Genomic DNA, 18629 nt, shown 5'->3' on the forward strand with positions numbered 1-18629 from the left:
TCAGACAGATGCTGGTTCAGCACCTGGCAGACATGGGAAGAAAAAGAATGGCCTTCTGGCCCGGTCCGGTTTTATTTCCCAATTTGTACTGTCCAGTCCGTTTCATTGCCACGTACATGTCTGGATACTTCCTGGAGCGGTAGGTGTTGTAGTTGTTGCTCTCGAGTCGCTCGAGGAAGTAGCAATCATCTGTCACACGTCTCTGAGGAAGAGAGAGAAACATTGATCAAAGCATAATTCAGATTGAGCAGCTATCTGAAAACGTTTTAGTTACGGCGCTGTGATATACAGGCTATAAAATACATAATACAGAAATGTAAACTTGCTGCTTGTGACATTTGTATGTATCACACAAAACTGTTAGAGGGGGCTGCAGTATGAACTTCTGGTTGGTCACAGTCGCTGTACATTTCACATATGGATATAATTCTAATCCAATATGACTTCTCTTCTTCACCACATAATATGCTGTAATCCCTTTCAAATTAAGTCTGCTCCAGCTATGGAACGTCCACATAAATTCAACCTTAAGTGCATCTCCATACTGTCTTGAAATCAAAATAAGCTTACATTTAATGTGGATGACATTAAGCAGAATGTGTGTTGTTTTACATACAGTACGGTATATGTTGTTGGAAGAGGAGAAAGTTGGTCATACTGACATTTCACCGACATTCATTTAGCTCATAAAACACCTCAGACCTCAATGCAACCATTGTTTCAAAGGGGACTTTTGGGTAGACAGGATTCCTGTTCAATTTCCCTCATTAATAAAGACATATTTCTGTATTTCTTTAAAGGAAACCATGTTTGCCCAGGGATATTATTACAACTGAAAATGGAGTTTGGCAGATTTGGTTCTCTTTTTTTCTTTTCCTTTTCCTTTTTTGAATATACAGACAGCATCTATTTTAGTGGATATTCTAGGACCTGCAGTACTCAACTTTGCTGGCTGGATTCTTCAATTCAAAACCCATGAAAATGACAATCACATCTGGGTCAAATGATCCCACTGTTTCAGGGTGTTAACAACCCCACACCCAACCCAAAAAGAGGGCCTTTGGTGCTTGACTGTGGCTGCAAATAATCTATTACACAAAAAATAAAGGCTCTTTGGGCAGGCAACCTGGTTGAATATAATCTGGGGGAAAAATGCAAAAACCTAAGAGATTATCCACTTGCATTTGCACTACTGTTAGTATTTTATCTCCAGATATCAGAGTGGGGATAATAGTTGTAATACTAGCGCAATAATGTCAGTAGAACAAAAACCATGACAGTACAACCCTAATACAAAGCAGACAAGCACATTCTGTCAACATGCTGGATGGACTATTTTATTACCACTATTTCTGCTGTAATTACAAAACCTGGTGAAAAGCAATTAGTTGTATTTTCACCATTCACTGCACCAGACTCAAAGCCACCTTTTGAGATCATTTTATTTGATTGAAACACTGTTGCGTGTCAAACTTTTTCAATAAATTATTGCTTTTCCTCTCATTTCCCACTCTTGAGAACATTTTAACAATGATAATCAAGAAGCGAGAGTGGTATATTTGTCGCTCACTCATTAAGCAGCGAAATGTTTGTGTGACATGGTCTGCAACATTATCAATACAATATGCACACGATAATAAGAATAAGAATATTATGATGCTGACAACAGAAGATAATATTGCCGCTGTCGGGCAGAAACCTTGTATCTTTCTTTTCGTAAATTAATGCCGTACAACAGTGTCACACAAAAGTAGTGAAAATAGCCGACCTGCAAGCTCACAACGCATCATATCGCGACACGCTGTGAGCTTGTAGATCTGCTATTTCGCTACTTTTTAAACATTTTGAAAGTGAAAGTGGTTAAGTCTGTCCGTGGGTTTTATAATGATTGACCCTATGAAAAGTATTAACGCTTGTGACTAAATAACTAGTTACATTGGATCCATTGAAACACAGGGTCGTTTTTTTACATTTCCCAAAATGTAACCGTTTCAGACATATAAGGTTTCCACCCGACCGCGACGATATGGTGTGCTATGTGATGAGTTTGCTCTCTTGGTGGCCTTTGGTGGTTGTTGTGACTGTAGTAATTAGAAAGCAGCAGGAAACACTCCCTGATGATTATAAGGACCGTGGTCGTGGAGCATTCTTTAAAACCAGCAAACCACTTCAGACAATGTGCACACATCCTCTCTATCTAATGATCATTACATTAGCAATCAGGGCTAAATTGTATTGCTGTAAATGTGTCTGTATTTGTCATTCAAATTAATACGCGTTTTTTTTAAGGCCCTTCATTCTCATATTACACACGTTCCAATTAAGAATTCGTCTCTTCAGGCATCACTCTGAGACACCATGGGCATCTTTATTCTATTTATACTGTACTTCATCCAACCGTGTTGCTCAAGGATATAGTTCAACAGGGACCGCAATATTGGCTGGTGGAAACCTCTGACCCAGGACCGCCTCTTTAACCACCAGACCATCTGTTGCTGGACTCCAGCCCTTAACTGGTTAATTTACACTTAGGCATAAGTAGTCTTTCTTATAGGTTCTATTAATGATGACAGTAGTTAAGCAGCTTTGCCACAGAGACCGTGTAGAATTAATCATTTCCTCTCTAGCCAGAGCAGAGGGTGGATTCCTCTTTGGCAACCTGCTAAATGTTTGGTTTCCAAAACAATACAGCCAAATACTCTTTTCAATTGAACCAGTTCGGCATGTGAACTTTCTTAATAATAAAACCCTCTTTCATGTTTAATGTCTTTGATGTTTGCGAATCCTGTCTTACACAGTACAAATACTCAATTATTATGGTAACTAACCAATGAACTGTCTGTTTTGAATTTTATTTGACTGCCTACTTAAAAAGTAATACAGTAAAAACATTACTTCCAAATAAATCTATGTTTGTGAATGCTTATCACTATATTCCCTAATTCCTCAGTTATAATTATTATTGATGTGCTGTAATAGCATCTGAGCTGTGTAGCACTATGCGCTGTTATGTATTATTAACTGGGTCTTTTTTCAAGTATACTTTTTTTAAACTGTCGGCCAAATTCATATCAATTTGAGGGTCCTTGACATGAAAAGGCTTGAAAACCACTGCTCTAATCTCAAGACAATGTCTACTTGTGCACAATAACAACCTGCCCAAGTTAAGTTTTACTTTGGGAGGACAGCCCAGCCTACTCACCGTTCCAAACAGTCTTCCATCTCTGTTCATGGCTAGATAGCGGTTAGCAGACATTCCTTTGATCACCAACTCCCCCACCGAAGTTGCCTGGAGTTGAAGCTTTACTGAGGAAACAAATAAATATTTATCTATTTGCACGCATAATGTTGCAGATGTTTTCATCTGAAGGGATATACTTTGTCTTTTCTTTTCTTGATGCAAAGGAGATAGATGATCCCAAACTAAATGACCATGCTCGAGAGGTAGCTGTCTCAGTGCCAATGGATAATAATATAATACTAATAAACATTATTTATAGAGCACTTATCAAAACAAAGTTAGAAAGTGATTTTACATAAAATGGAAGAAATAGCAGATGCTCATAGTGCATCACTTCGTGACATGCTGCAAGCTTGTATATCTGCTATTTTTTTTTTACTCAAATCTTCTCTTCTGGGGGTCCCTGGCACAAAACATTTTCAGATGGGGGGTCAAATATATACAGCGGCCAAATATCCATCAATTTGGGGGTCCTTGGCACAAAAAAAGTTTGAGAACTACTGGTTTACGAAAGCGTTTGTAGAATCGGCCTGAGGTCTTAATGGGTTAAGTGTGCACAGTAGCACACATGATTGATTTCTGAGACAGTACCTGCTGGGTGGAAGAAAATGCCCTTTTCCACATATCTTTTCACTTTTACTTTGAGACAGAAAACAGTGCTTGACAGGCCAGCAGACCACATGAAGCCAGACCAAGCAAAAGAATGTTCCTACTAAACAGGGGCCTTGCAAGGTAAGTTTTAGGATGCAATCAGGATGATTCCATTTAAAAGTTCACAGCATTAGGGCATCTGTCTGTAGTTACGGGGTGGTGCCTTGATGACTAAAGCCATTCATCAAGAGACATTCTTTCTTGAGAGGATGCATAATTCTTCTTTGTAGCAGTAGTGGACCAGATTGTTTGCTGGGCATATAGGATGGCCCGCAGCTATTGTGATGGAAGGATAGCTTTCCCTCAGATTTGTTTCATATCTCTGCTCAACCCACATCTACAGAGCTTCTAAAGATGATACACAAAGCTTTATCAGTGTTGATGGTGAGTAGCCTAGTATCGTCCTCGGAAAGGGACTGGCAAAAATAAATATCAGGGGTTGATTACAGTGTTGCAAGAAACTGAATATGTTATGAATCAACATTTCCCATCTGCCAAAGTTGGCTCAATTCATTTTCCATGTACAGCACAGTACAATAGGCAATTGTCATACAGTGGACAACTGTGGTGATACACTACTAGGCTTTGTGACTTGTGATTTGGGCGGTATTTAAATAATTCTAAAAATAGAAGGCCTAGTTGTTAATGACCTCTCTCCTTGAACAGATTATATTTTGGACAGCTGTTTGAGAGCACCTGTTTGAAATCGTATCTGATGCAATAGGCCTGAAGGCTTGCTTTCCAAAGAAACATCCTATTTGCTTCCCCCAATCCCTCCTTCTCAGTTATGATGATGAAACTTAGGGGACATAGCCTACTATAATCAGAATTAGGCACCAAGAGGCATCTCAGATGTCAAAATCAATCTACTTAAATGTGACAATATTAAAGACCTACCTTTTAATTTGATAAAAATGTCTTTTCAGGTATCGCTTTTGGTTAAATAATGCTAATATGCTTAACTGTAATATCAAGAATGCCTTTGGCTTAGCTCCATGGTTTCTCTGTTGTGCGAATCCTAAAAGCAGGTACTGTAGCTGTGACTTTGAATGTTGGTGACAATCTACTTTAAATATATAAGCATCATACACACTGTCAACATTCTTGCTGTAAGAGTAAATATTATGCTGAACTAAAGTTACACTTTAGCTGCAGTGTTTGCCCAATGGAGGATAAAACCTCTCTGAGTTGGATAATTCACATTCACGATTTCTCTTTCCTCTGTTACTTACCCTGTTGCATAAACAAGAGAGAAAAAGAAACAACAGATGCCTTGTGTGCCTTGTAGTGTAATGGCACAGAAAGGGAAAGATGGGACTGTCTGGAGGTACTTACTGTGGGGGTCGTTTTTCTCCCGGATTCCGTCCACCCTGCCGTCCGAGTTGATTCTGAGGAAGAAGCCTCCGTTCTTACAGTACAGCCGCTTGGGATCCTTGAAGTTCCCCGGCGGAAAACATCCGCTGCCGCTGTCTTCAGGTGCGGTGGGAAGTGTGGTGATTTCTCCCGTAGCCATCTCCTCCTCTTTTTCCTGCAATCCCCAGTTCCCCACTACTGCTACTTTTCCTTTCCTCTATCGTGCAGGAGCCCCACGGTGGCCTCCCACCTCCCACCGTCTTGTCTGGTTCCCTCCTCCTTCTCCGCCCCCCTCCTCTTCCTCCCCAGAAAGCCCCACACAGCCTGATTAAGTTTAAACCTGGGGTTGGGGGTCAAATAGTTTGCTTGAAAATCCTCCTCCCGGTCAACATGCCAGCTCGAAGAGCATTGAGCAACGACAATGTGGACACCCAAAGGACTTTGACAAGGTGGTCACCCCTAGACAGAGGGGTTGAAGTCTGCCATCTTTAGTTGCTTGTCCTCGTTTGTATGCTCCAGTAGCAAACTGGGCCCAGTGTGCTGCGGTTTCGCTGGAAGACGGACGCATGCGGGTTCCCCCTCTCTTGTACTCTTTCTTGGACCAAAATATTTAGAGCAGGGCAGCTGGCTTGGATCTGTGGAGGGCTCTCCCCTGTGGGCCTCAGTTCGCATGCGCCCAATGAAGGCGCACACACACACACACACACACACACACACACACACACACACACACACACACACACACACACACACACACACACACACACACACACACACACACACACACACACACACACACACACACACACACAGTCACAGACACACACCCTCTCTTGCATACGCCCACTGACTCTAGCTCTGCTTTAACCAACCAACTGTACATAAGAGGAGAAATGAGAGGAAGGTAAGGAGGGGGGCGTGCAAATGGACCTGCGTCACCAGGAGTCTCAAGAAGGCCGACAGCAGTGACGTCCAGCACATCAAAATGTACCAACAGCACATGTTTCACTGACTCACACACTGTTGTTCAATAGCAAGAAAACATGACATACTGTAAATAACACCAGAGGCTGTTAAAAAAAAGTTTTCTCATTGATTCACTCGTTGCCATTCCAGCAATAAAAAACTATGTACAGTGGGAAAGGGCAAAAGCCAGAGAAGAAAAATGAATTAATTACTTTGGCTGTCCTCCTCTACTTCCCTAAGCGGTTCTGAATTTGGGCTCAGAAGAGGAATCTCTCCGTGCAGTATTTGTTTCTTAAGAGACCAGCAACCTGACCATCTATTTGTCATAAGAGGCTCTGGTCTGGATGTGTATAGCTGCACTCTACTACATCTGATGGTCTGGATGTGTATGGCTGCAGGCAACCACATCTGAAAGGCATGTTGGTTTAGTGTTGATTCTGCTGCACTCTTGGTTGAACTCACTCTGGTGAATGGCAGCACATGAAATGATGAAGGGAGGGAGAACTCTACTACACTCTGTCACGCAGTATGCACAGCATATATGCATGTTTTGAGACAATTTATCTTACAGCTCAATCTCTACCTAGACTAACTGGGCCAGATTATATGATTCAGTGACAGCAGCACTGGGCACAAAATTGTACTTTCTCTTCCCTCTCTCACTCTTCAGAAACAATTAAGCTACTTTAGAGAAAATTGCCAATGCTGACCACCATCTGTTTTGGTGTCTTACTTACTACCCTACAAACTAAATCAGCTGAGTAAAAGGTCTTACAAATAGTATACAACAACAGTAGTTGTAAAGACCCAAGGCTTTATAAAAAGTCTGTTTTAGCTTTTCTGAAGATGAGGATGGAGAGTGCAGATGACTAAAAACGTACTAGTGACTGACTGAACTGACCTTTAAGTTCTCCTGTGACACATGATAGGTCCAAAACCACGCTAGACGCACCCAAACTGTTAATAATCCTTATCACTGAAGCCTTTGTATGAGTATTTCAATCTATACACGTGACGTGGCCTCATCCATTGTTTTTGCCATGTACTTATAAGCAGCAATCCAAATTATTTTCTGTGTATACAAAACATAGAGCTGACAGAGAGGAAAAACAATTGTACACTTAGTCTGAACTCTTACATGTGTCACCAGTTTTGTCATGCCAATTTCCTTCTCAGTGTTTTGTTTAAATTGGTCATACCCCCACCCATATACGGCTGAACAAACTGATGCTCCATCTAAATTACAACGACTGGACCCTGGTGAAACAAGTTGTATTATTATATAACAGGATGTAGCCTAAAGTAACAATGCCAACTTGTTCGACTAATCTGGTGAATTTTCTTCTGCAGTTTTCATTAGGCTGCCCAGTGATTACAGTACTTAGTCATACTTCACCAAAAACATTGGCTCTGTCTGGAGGCACCCCTGCTCTGTCAAACATTTCCTTTATGACAGCAGGCCATAAACAACCAATGATGACAGAGGACCAAAAGCAGTCTAGCAGCTAGAGTTTTATGTCACAGTACAGACAAATGTATGAATGTATACAGTGTGTCGATAGCACAAAGACACAGAGAATTAAAACATAAATAAAACATACTATACTAGCAAAGCCCATAGTTTAAAAAAAAACTAAAATAGATAATTTGTCTCCCCCATGTGGTCAGAGGTAGTAAACCCGGCAGTGGCCGGATGGGAACCGTGAGGTTCCCAGTTCAATCCCGGGCTCCCCCAGAGTTACTGTCAAAGTGTCCTTGAGCAAGACGCTGAACCCTTAATTGCTCCCGATGAGCAGGTTGGTGCCTTGCATGGTTTCCTCCGCCATCGGTGTATGAGTGTGTGTGTGAATGGGTGAATGTAATGCACAATCTACTGTATGTAAAGCGCTTTGGATAAAAGCGCTATATAAATGCACCATTTACCATTTAACATAAACCAATCATATGGTAGCTCATTTGTGTTCCTTTATGTGACACAGAGCCTATGACAGAACGTACTGTAAACAGAAATCACCCAATGTAAAGAAATAACAGGCTAACAAGTCGAATGATTTTGCTGTAACATTCTTTGACCATTTAAAAATCAGACATTCCCTGTCATTCTCTCTCACTCATCTGATTGAGCTAACATAGCCCAGTGGTGTTCAACCTTTTCAGGCAGTGACCCCCCCAAAATGATCATATTTGAACTGGGGACAATGCCTTGCAACACGAGGAGTTGTGGGCTTGTACATCGGCTATTTTCACGATTTTTGCCTCTTTCTTATAATATTCAAAAATTTGGCCAATGCAGTAATGGTCTTCTTTTCCTTTTTTTGGTATTAAAAAGGTCTTAAGTCATTAAATTGTCCCTTCACTGTCATCTGGGGACCCCCTCAAAATCATGTCGGTCCCGACCCACAGGTTGAGAACCACTGACATAACCCAAACAAATAATGACAATCATAGCAGCGATACATTGGCCTGTGCATCGATAGTCTTGTCATCAATGCCTGTGATGACCTCGGCATCAGTCTGCAACACAATGAACACCAGATCTAGAGCCCTCCTCCACCCTTCCATCTTCACACTCACATTATCAAAAACCCTCCCTGTGGCTGATGCCTCATCGCTGGATTTCACATGAGAGGGAATCGGCCCGTCTTCCATTTCACCTTCCGAGAGGAGTTTTGAAAACTCTGCATTTACGTCCGATACTCCCAACACGTCTTTCAGCCGCTGGCTGAGCGAAGTCCAAGCCTCCACTTTGGAGCACCTGCCGCTGTTCACCATAATGGTGGAGACGTAGTCCATCAAACCATCTGCCATGAGGGGCAGCACTACCTCTCTGTAGGGGTTACCTGCTCTCTGCACTGTGGTTTGATGCGTCGAACAAACTTGCATTTGAAGGCCATGAACGCAAAGCATCTCTATGGCTCCGGCCCCAGGCAGGACTGCTCTGTCTCTCAGTGCCCAGTGTAAACGATAAGCACAGCTCCAAAACTGATCCTCCAGGGCCTGCAGTTTACCTCGCACGCAGCTTGTGAGGATTGCTGTGACCAGTCCGGTGCCGTTATTATTACTAGAAATATTTACAGCTAATGATGATCTCCTCTCACTGCTGCTGAGGTCTCTCCATACAGTGACCTGCGCCCCAGCACCGACACAATGCCTTGTCAGCTGGGTAGCATAGGTTACGGGGATGGCCCCAGTTGCGTCCGCAAAGGCCCTCAAAATGGAGGGTTTCATTTTCTCCACCACAAGGACAGTGTGCCCAACGCAGCGCTGCATCAGATTTTCGTTCACAGCACCAGTGAGTAAAATCAGATTGACTTTCAGTTTCAACAGAGTTGCCAATACATTCTCTATCCATTCTTCCTCTTTGCTTAAACTCCCCGTGACCAGCGTTTCAGACACGATTCCTACACCCGTTGGCTTATTGAAGCCAACATGGCGATACCTCTCACACAGATCTCCGTCAATGAGGGCAACACTCAAGTGCTTTTCCTTCAAGTGCCGTGTGACAGAAGCCTGCTCAGCAGATAACAGAGCCACACAACCGGGTAAAACGCAAGCGTGCTCCTCAGATAAATTCGGCAGAACGCAAGTTACCACCTTATTGATGTCAAATGTTGAATGACTTGCACTAAATGTATTGTTTTTTGACTGCATCAGACCGGCTTCCACCACTAAATCCATCATATCAGCACGACCGTGGCTCACTGCCCTAGCGACGTGGACGATATCAACATGTTTAGATGTCACATCGTCAGCCTCGGCTGCACAAAAATGTCTACTGTGGCTAAGTTTTATTTTCTGCCGTCCGGGGGGGATGTTCTGAATCTTGGGAGCTGCCCTTTGGAGAAGGGACGATGCCTGCAAAGGTTCCACACTAGCTTTCCTTTGTTCAAGTTGCAAATCCTGAGATTTGGCGGCGCAAATCCTCCCAGACCCTATTGAGCCGAGATCCTGAATGGAGACGCTGTTTTTCCTGCACACATCCAGACATATCTCCAGGCCTTCAGACATCGCTGAGATGATGTGTGGTATTGAAACCCCTCTCTGGAGACACTCCAGAGCAGCTCGGCTCCATGCTCCTGCAAATGGGATCGTTGTCACGATCATTACATTTCTAGTTGACAATTAATTGTCTTACAGATAATTGCAATTAGCGATTAAACCATTAAAACCGGAAAGCATCTGTGTCATTGTAGATTTTTGATATATATATATATATAGCATATATATATATATATATATATATATATATATATATATATATAGCAACATAAGTATTTCAAAAACAGCATATCTACAAGCTCACAGTGCATCACTTCGTGCAGTGCTGCGAGCTTGTACATCTGCTATTTTTGAACATTTTTTAAACAATTTTCTCTTCTGGGGGGGCACGAAACATTTTCAGATGGGGGTCCCTGGCCAATACATATCATTTTGGGGGTTCTTGGCACGAGAACTTTTGAGAACCACGACGGGAGATTATGATAAATATCTGAAATAAACAAAGAAATGACAAGTTCTCAATGTGATGTGTTGTTGAGAGCTTGCAGATCTGCTATTTTCCACTATTGTAGATCTGTAATAATAATTGCGACTATTTAATAATTGTGTCAAGGGCTGTCACGATTATGAGAGTTTACCTGACGATTCATTGTCACACAAATAAGAGCGATTAACTATTTAATTGTGTTTTTGTTGTTGAACACTGGAACATATGAATAGAAATTACATTTCTGTTTGGCTTTTAGGCTTTGAAGTTGCACAAGGCAGATATGACAAATAACATAGTTATACAAAGAAATGACTGTCTAACATATTTAATGACTTCATACTTTCCTAAAAACATTAATAGTGGAAATAGCAGATGAATTTGTGTCAGGCCTACCTGCAAGAAAAAGAAGACAGCGTGACCCAGAGTGACGGAGCTTCTGGTGAGCCTGTACGGTCTCGAAGGCCAGCTGACCCACCGCACACGTCACCTCCAGGTTCTCCAGGAGGCGGAAACACGAGCAGACCACAGAGGACTCTCCACTCGTCTCATCCTGGATAAACTTGTAGGTTGTCGCCGGTCCCAAGGAGGAATGTGTTATTCCTGCCAGCGCCGAGAGCTGCTGCAGTCCAACATGTTGTCTCTGGTTTACAGTTGTACTTCCAGGCATGACTTGAGGAGTCTAAAAACTATGAAAAGGGACACATCTGTTCAAGTAATTCTCTACAACCACGTTAGTCACATATTATTATACTGTATTAGCCTGGAAACCAGTACAAATCTGCCAGTGCCAACAAAAAAAAGCCCATTAGTCTGGCCATGCCAGGCTAATACTGTACATCGTTTCTGTCGGGCATAAACCTCTTATCTCCATATTTTAACTTTTAGTGTTTTTTTGTAAATTAATGCCCAACTTTTGAGATACATAATAACATCCCTTGGATGAACTTCAGTTTTCAGCTTTACCCATCTGAGGGCTGCACATAGAGGAGCACGGGGGGGGGGGTGAGCAGTTAGGGGTCTTAGTTAGTTAGTATCTTGCGCAGGGACACTAAATCGTACCTGGGATCTACAAGCTCGATCTACAAGCTCGAAACACAGTGTGTGTTTTGAGCATGGTTTTGAGCTTGTAGATCTGCTACTTTTGCTATTTTTGTATTTGAATCCTGTTTTGAACATATGAGGTTTCCACCCGACAGAGATATGTTTAATTACACTGCAGCTCATCACAGGTGTTGATGGTTAAAATGCACCAGGTTTATGATCACTGAGGTCGTCTGTTTTGAGGTAGTGGACATTTTTTTAAACTTGTTGCACAAAATCACAACTAATATTCCTGACATTTCTTAATCTTTGCTTTCATCCTCCACTCCCTGTGTTGTCAACACTACTCTTCCTGTAACTGTAAATAAATAACATTACTGCTAAATGTAAACAGGTCTCTGAGAAACCTCTCTGTCTGTCTGTGTGTGTGTGTGTGTGTGTGTGTGTGTGTGTGTGTGTGTGTGTGTGTGTGTGTGTGTGTGTGTGTGTGTGTGTGTGTGTGTGTGTGTGTGTGTGTGTGTGTGTGCGTGCGTGCGTGCGTGCGTGCGTGTCTATGCATTTGATGTATTACCTTGTGTTTACCTTGCTTGTAATCTGTAAATCGCTCTGGATTAAGAGCGTTGACTAAATGCCTAAATTGTAATTTGTGTGTGTGTGTGTGTGTGTGTGTGTGTGTGTGTGTGTGTGTGTGTGTGTGTGTGTGTGTGTGTGTGTGGGGGGGGGAGGAGAGAGAGAGAGAGAGAGATGGGGTTTTCTTTTGTCAGATGTAAGTAGGTGGGCTCCAAGGAAAAGGATAAAAAGTTGGGAACCACTCTGCTAAACTACGAAACGACTGTCTGATGCAACTGGTACTGCACTTCATCATGCTAAGAAAACCCATAATTATGCCATGATACACTAAACATGAACACAAGTACAGTACATGGCAAGAGCAAGTGATGCTACAAACTGCCACTAGGTAACTAGCAGGCTATTGTAGCGTTCAAGCTGGCTACAGTTACAACTGATACTAAGAACCTATTGTCAACTGCTTCCTTGTTTTATAGCTGCTGTGTCATAGTGATAACAACGGAAATAGAATGGGGTACATGTCTTACAATTTACAAACCACAATGTAGAACATCAACATACCTGATGATGTGGGATGTGACTGCCTGATACCGTCTCTGTGTCCAGCTGGTCCTGTGCGTGATGCGACACACTGCGCATGGGCAAGCCACGCTTGGCAGTGTTGCCATGTCTGAGGTGATGTTCCATTGTACTACTACTAAATTATGTAAAAACAACAACATTGTGTTCTTTGTATTGAAAATGAACACAATAACTGTCGCAATGTATGTAAAAAAATATATTTTGATATGTATTCATATGGGGTCCCTGGGGGGGTAGGGTATCGCTTGTTTTCACAGACCCTGGTTGCTTATTTCTTTCGCCTAATCTGGCAACGCTGACGCTGAGTTACACACTAGTTGCTAGGAGACAGCCAACACTAACTAAACGATTGTGTCCAGCCCACGTAACTTTGTGATTGGCTAAGACACTCAAAGCCTGGTGAACTCTGTGTGTCGATTGGATAAGATTCTTATCACTTTTTTACACGGAGCAAATCTAGACCCGTCGTTTTGTTGTTGGTTGGTTGCTGCTCAGCTTACTTTGTTGTCATCTGTTCATCACACTACGTTGATCGCTCTGTCCTGATCAGGAATGGTAGGATGCTTCTAAATAATGGATGTATGCATGTGTACAACTTTACGTTTCGAAACTATGTCTGTTGTTGCAATGAGTTTCAGTGAGAAGTTTGAAAGAAAAACGTCGCCTGCTAACATGGTCGAAGCTAGCCCTGATACATGACTGTCCGTCATGGAAGAACTTCACAATATTGTTTGTACCTACTCTCTTTTTGGTTCGTACATCTACATAAACGTTCAGATTTCAAATCCTAAGTACTTACCCCATGGCCACGGATGTTACAACTATGTACGGGCATCAGAAGTACCCGTATCTTCCGTATTGTTCAATAAAAAGCATTTTAATACGGTCGGTGGCCATTTTCTTATGGAGTTATAATGTATGAGAGTGCAATACACCTCCCAACCGATAGGGTCAAGTAGTTGAAAGCGTATGAAGAAAATGGCCACCAATCGTATTAAAATGCTTTCTATTGAACAATTTGGTAGATACGTGTACTTCTGAGGGGCCGTACATAATTGTAACATCCGTGGCCATGGGGTAAGCACTTTATATTTGAAATCCGAACGTTTATGTAGATGTACGGACCAAAAAGTGGGAAAAGGCAAGCATTATGTGATGTTCATCCATGACTGACAGTCATGTATCAGGGCTAGGTCGAAGCTAACACGCGTCTCTGTCTGTTTGGGAACGTTTCTTAACAGTAAACCTGTTTCTATGACACACATACATTGTGTTAATAATAATGACTTATGTGGCAGCCTCTAAACTGACCTGATTTATTGATTGATTGAATACTTTATTTAGAAGTTTGCAGAGAAAAAGCACATGAAAGTACAGTTCATCTAATACAAGGTCAACTAAATGGGATTAAAAAACAAACAAAAAGCATATTGTTTTCTTTTCGCAGGCGACAGGCTACAGAAAACCCACTCCCACTGCCAGCCAGAGGAAGAAGCCAGCTGGTCCCAAAGCAGAGCTGTTGAGTGAGGAACAGAAGCAGGAGATCCGAGAAGCCTTCGATCTGTTTGATGCCGAAGGAACAGGCACCATAGATGTGAAGGAACTGAAGGTTGGTTCTGATAGATGTGATGTGAAGGAACTGAACTGAAAGTTCTGGTTCTGATAGATGTGAAGGAACTCAATTGAAGGAAGTACAAGTTGGTTCTTTGATTGATTGAATAGTACTTTATAGTCAGAAATGTAAACACGGCTGGTGCAGCGGTCCGGGCACCTAGGCTCGTTGCAGTCTGACAGCAGTGTCGCGGGTTCGAGGCCCGATCCTGACGACCTTAGCTGCGTGTCACTCCCCGTTCTCCCCATTTCCTGTCTGTATACTATAAATAAAGGCTGAAAAAGCCACAAAAAAAATAAATGTAAACAACAGGTACAGTAAGAGGCATTAAAGCTAAACGGATAACAAAAAAGATCCTATGTTTTCAATGAATCAACATATACACATACAAAATGAACACAATAATGCATTTCATCAATAAATACAAACACTATTATGTACAAAAGAGATGGGAAGAGATTACATTTACCTCCCCTTGTGGTCTCCTGATAATATTTTTTCAGAGCAATTTTGAAAGTCAGGGCATTCCACATTTTGGTGGCTGAGTAGTAGAATGAGAATTTTCTCCATCATGGAGGGAGTGACACCCAATGTCAGGGAGTGACATTGGGTGACATTTAGTGTCACTCACTCTTCAGTCATTGTGTTCCCCGCATTACACAATCACATGCTTTACCTAAGGGAGTTAGAATCAGGTTTATTACCCATACATTCAATTATTTTCTAACTATATTTGCTGCATGTAGGGGCTGTTATAGTTTTGTTTACATTATATGACCTATATTTAGATTTGGTATGAAAGTCAAAACTAAACTCTTTAAGAAATGTGTGTGAATATAACCTTAATGATATACTTTTATCGGGCCATTAATGTTGCATGGCAAAGTTATTCCCGGCTATTTTCACTACTAGCAAGACACAGACAGCTAGATACTGCCAATAGTAAATGAGTCATATTACCTAGTTATGGAAAAGTGAAATGGCTTGATTCATGTTATATTACCAAGATCACCACCAACAATAAATGGACAAAAACGTTTTTATATTGGTATAATCCGCTTTGTTTCTGTTTGATTATGTGTTAAAACTGTGATTTTGACCGGTTTTGTTTTGCAATAAGAGTGTGGAGTCAGTGGAAACATACTTTGTAGATAATGTGCATGTGTACATCGTCACAGGTGAATCTTGTGTAATCCTATACAAAACTGAACTGAAAATGGAACCCTTCCAGGGTCAAATAGTGTGCTTTAAAGGGTTTCATGCATTTACTCTGTTCCTTCAGGTCGCCATGCGAGCCCTCGGCTTTGAACCAAAGAAAGAAGAAATCAAAAAGATGATTTCAGATATAGATAAGGAGGGCTCCGGAACAATTGACTTCAGTGACTTTCTTGGTATGATGACGCAGAAAATGGTGAGTGTAATAGTTTCTTTTGTCCTGGAAAATCAGGAAAACTTTGAGTGAACTATAGCCTAATTACCTTTACACATTTCATCATGGAAATAATTATTAAACTCAGAAGAGTATACAAATGGAATCAAGTCCATTTGTACACTCTTCAGAGTTAAAGGTAGTGTACAAAGTGTTTTAGTTTTTTTTTGGTTAAAACAAATGTTTTTGTTATAAAGTAAAAGCTCTGTATTCTGGTAGTAATCATTGTTATAGTGTGGGTTCCGTAACAGGGGTATTTCCAGCTCTTTATTAACAGAAAAAAAAGAAAGAATAAAAACATTTTATGGTGGGTTGCCAATTTCTGCCAATCAGGAAGGACTACCCATGTATCAGCTTAAAATGTATATAGTGTTCCAGTTCCAATTTTGTCTGTTCATTTCTTTATCCTGCTGTAAAAGTTCTCTCTCCAGATTGTATAAAATTGGTATCCCAACATGAAAATCCATGTCAGGTTTATTAGAGACGGGTAGACCACTGTTACTGAACAAACACTCTAGTCTATAGCAATGGCTGCTATCAGAGAGCACCGTTTATTTTAACAAAATAACTCTTAGTTCACCTTTAGATTGAGAATAAGGGTTTTACTGTATATCTTTGGATTCATTGTTTATCAGAGCGAAAAGGACTCAAAGGAGGAAATACTGAAGGCTTTCCGGTTGTTCGATGATGACGGAACAGGGAAGATCTCCTTCAGAAATCTCAAGAGAGTTGCTAAGGAGCTGGGTGAAAGCTTGACAGATGAAGAGTTACAGGTGTGACATTTCTCTGGAAGTATCTTTTATTATGCATTTCACTTGTTCTCAACCTCAGATGGGTGAACTAATGTACTGCATTTACATTTAAATGTGTGTACATTTGGGGCCCTACATTGCCTTACCCCTTATGCCTAAACCTTTATGACATTTTTTACTATTTTGAAAAACATTTTAAAATGGTTCAAATAGCCGATCTATAAGCTCACAACGTTTCTATGTAGATCGGCTATTTTCACTATTTTAAAATGTTTTTCAAAATAGTAAAAAATGCCAAAAATATTTAGGCATAAGGGTGGCGTGCAAGATAGAGCCCACAATTTTTTTTTACATAATTTCCCTCTGCGATTTGTTAGGAAATGATTGACGAGGCAGATCGCGACGGAGATGGAGAGGTCAACGAGGAGGAGTTTCTGAGGATAATGAAGAAAACCAATTTGTACTGAATGTTTTTATTTCTTTTGCTACAATGTTCTGCATTACTGATTTTTCTAAACAATCTACCTTTGGTTCTTTCAAGGACAATTTATACAGGAGCATTAGCTTTTTATCTGATGAGATTTGATCTTGTTTGTAAATAAATTAAAACCTGTGTTTCCTTAACTCTTTTTGTACAACGCAAATAAATATATTTCACTTTCATGTTTTACTTGTCAGTGATATACATCCAAGTGCATTTAGTACATTACCTTCTTCCCTGGGCACTGTGTTGTCTAACTAGAAAAGGCATATAACCATGAGTACACTGGGTGAGTGCGGTAGATGTGATGATGTGTGGTGTATGCCTACAATGACTTCATGCTTGAAAACACAGTGAAAGTCCTATGACTGAGTCAACCAAACAGAATGTGCTACTGTAGAAATGACTTGCATTAACTTGCGATGAGTAAAGCAGTAAAAGTGACTCTCACTTTTGGTTGTATGCCATTGACTTGAACCTGTGATTTAAAACACTGTCTTGCAGATATACAGTAGCCATCAGAACATTTGCTGTGAAAGAAATTATATCAAACTGATGAGATCGAACAGTATAAAATATAAGATACATAAGTATAAAAGTAAAAATGGGAATATACAGTTAAGAGCAGTGTGACTGAGGCATGGCATTAAAAAAAACATCTGGGATGCACACAAAAGCCAGAGTAGACGTGAAAATGAACATACAAATGTTTTAAAGTTAAATACTTTGAGTCCCACAATGTGCTGTATGTTTCTGTTGCATTGTGGTCTTACACCAAATAAGCAATTGGAAAATTAAGGTTTTGCTCTCTTTTGAGTAGCTAAAAGGAGGTGATCTGGTAACTAATAAAGTGTCACTATTGTTTTGTTTTTGAAATGTTTGCAGCAGTAGAGTACTAAACTAGTTTGATACTGGGACTGAAATATTCCATTATCCCTAAAGCACCCAGTCAATTACCCACATGGACCCTATAGCGTCCCTAGCAGATCTACAAGCTCACATTGTGGTGCATTGTGAGCTGTAGATTGGCTGTTTTTGCCAGAGATTTGGTGTAGAGGGAAAAGGGGAGGGGGCCCTGTATAGACCCCTAGGGGACCCCCGTCAACCAAGTATATAGTGTTTAAATGGTTAAGCAGCAATATTCCTCTGTTTAATGTAGCTTGTTGTCAGTGACCCTGTTGGGACAACTTCTGATCCTGACCCACCAGGTCAGAAATATCAAGTATACAGATGCATGATTAGAATGTGTCACATTCATGCAACAGTTGGCCTGCTTACTAATGTAAGATAGTTGCATGCAGGATAAATGCAATAAAAGGGACTTTTAAGGTGACTACTGTCAAACAGAAAACGCGTAGCTTAAGGTTAATATACTTCCAAAACAGAAAGTTTAGTTTCGGCCGAAGCGATCATCGTACCCAGTGAAAATAAACAGGATATTGCAATGACGTATATTTCCGAA

At 41.0% G+C, this 18629-nt stretch overlaps 2 protein-coding genes across 2 annotated transcripts; one reads left to right on the plus strand and one right to left on the minus strand.

Moving 5' to 3' along the window:
• On the minus strand, positions 1–11375 carry LOC311034026 (chaperonin-containing T-complex member BBS12-like). The gene is made up of 5 exons (XM_084041764.1): positions 11094–11375; positions 8669–10287; positions 5228–5462; positions 3203–3306; positions 1–202 (listed from the first exon to the last, which is right to left on the minus strand). The coding sequence occupies exons 1-5, from the start codon at positions 11365–11367 to the stop codon at positions 17–19; spliced, it is 2418 nt and encodes an 805-aa protein (XP_083897890.1). The 5' UTR covers positions 11368–11375; the 3' UTR covers positions 1–16.
• A 1967-nt stretch (positions 11376–13342) lies between these two features.
• On the plus strand, positions 13343–17347 carry cetn4 (centrin 4). Its single transcript, XM_084041313.1, has 5 exons — positions 13343–13448; positions 14341–14502; positions 15788–15916; positions 16570–16707; positions 17064–17347. Exons 1-5 carry the CDS (start codon positions 13446–13448, stop codon positions 17151–17153), a joined length of 522 nt encoding a protein of 173 aa, XP_083897439.1. The 5' UTR covers positions 13343–13445; the 3' UTR covers positions 17154–17347.
• Positions 17348–18629: the final 1282 nt, after the last annotated feature.

Source organism: Gymnoscopelus microlampas (assembly GCF_963454915.1).
Source record: "Gymnoscopelus microlampas genome assembly, chromosome: 18".
NCBI lineage: Eukaryota > Metazoa > Chordata > Actinopteri > Myctophiformes > Myctophidae > Gymnoscopelus > Gymnoscopelus microlampas.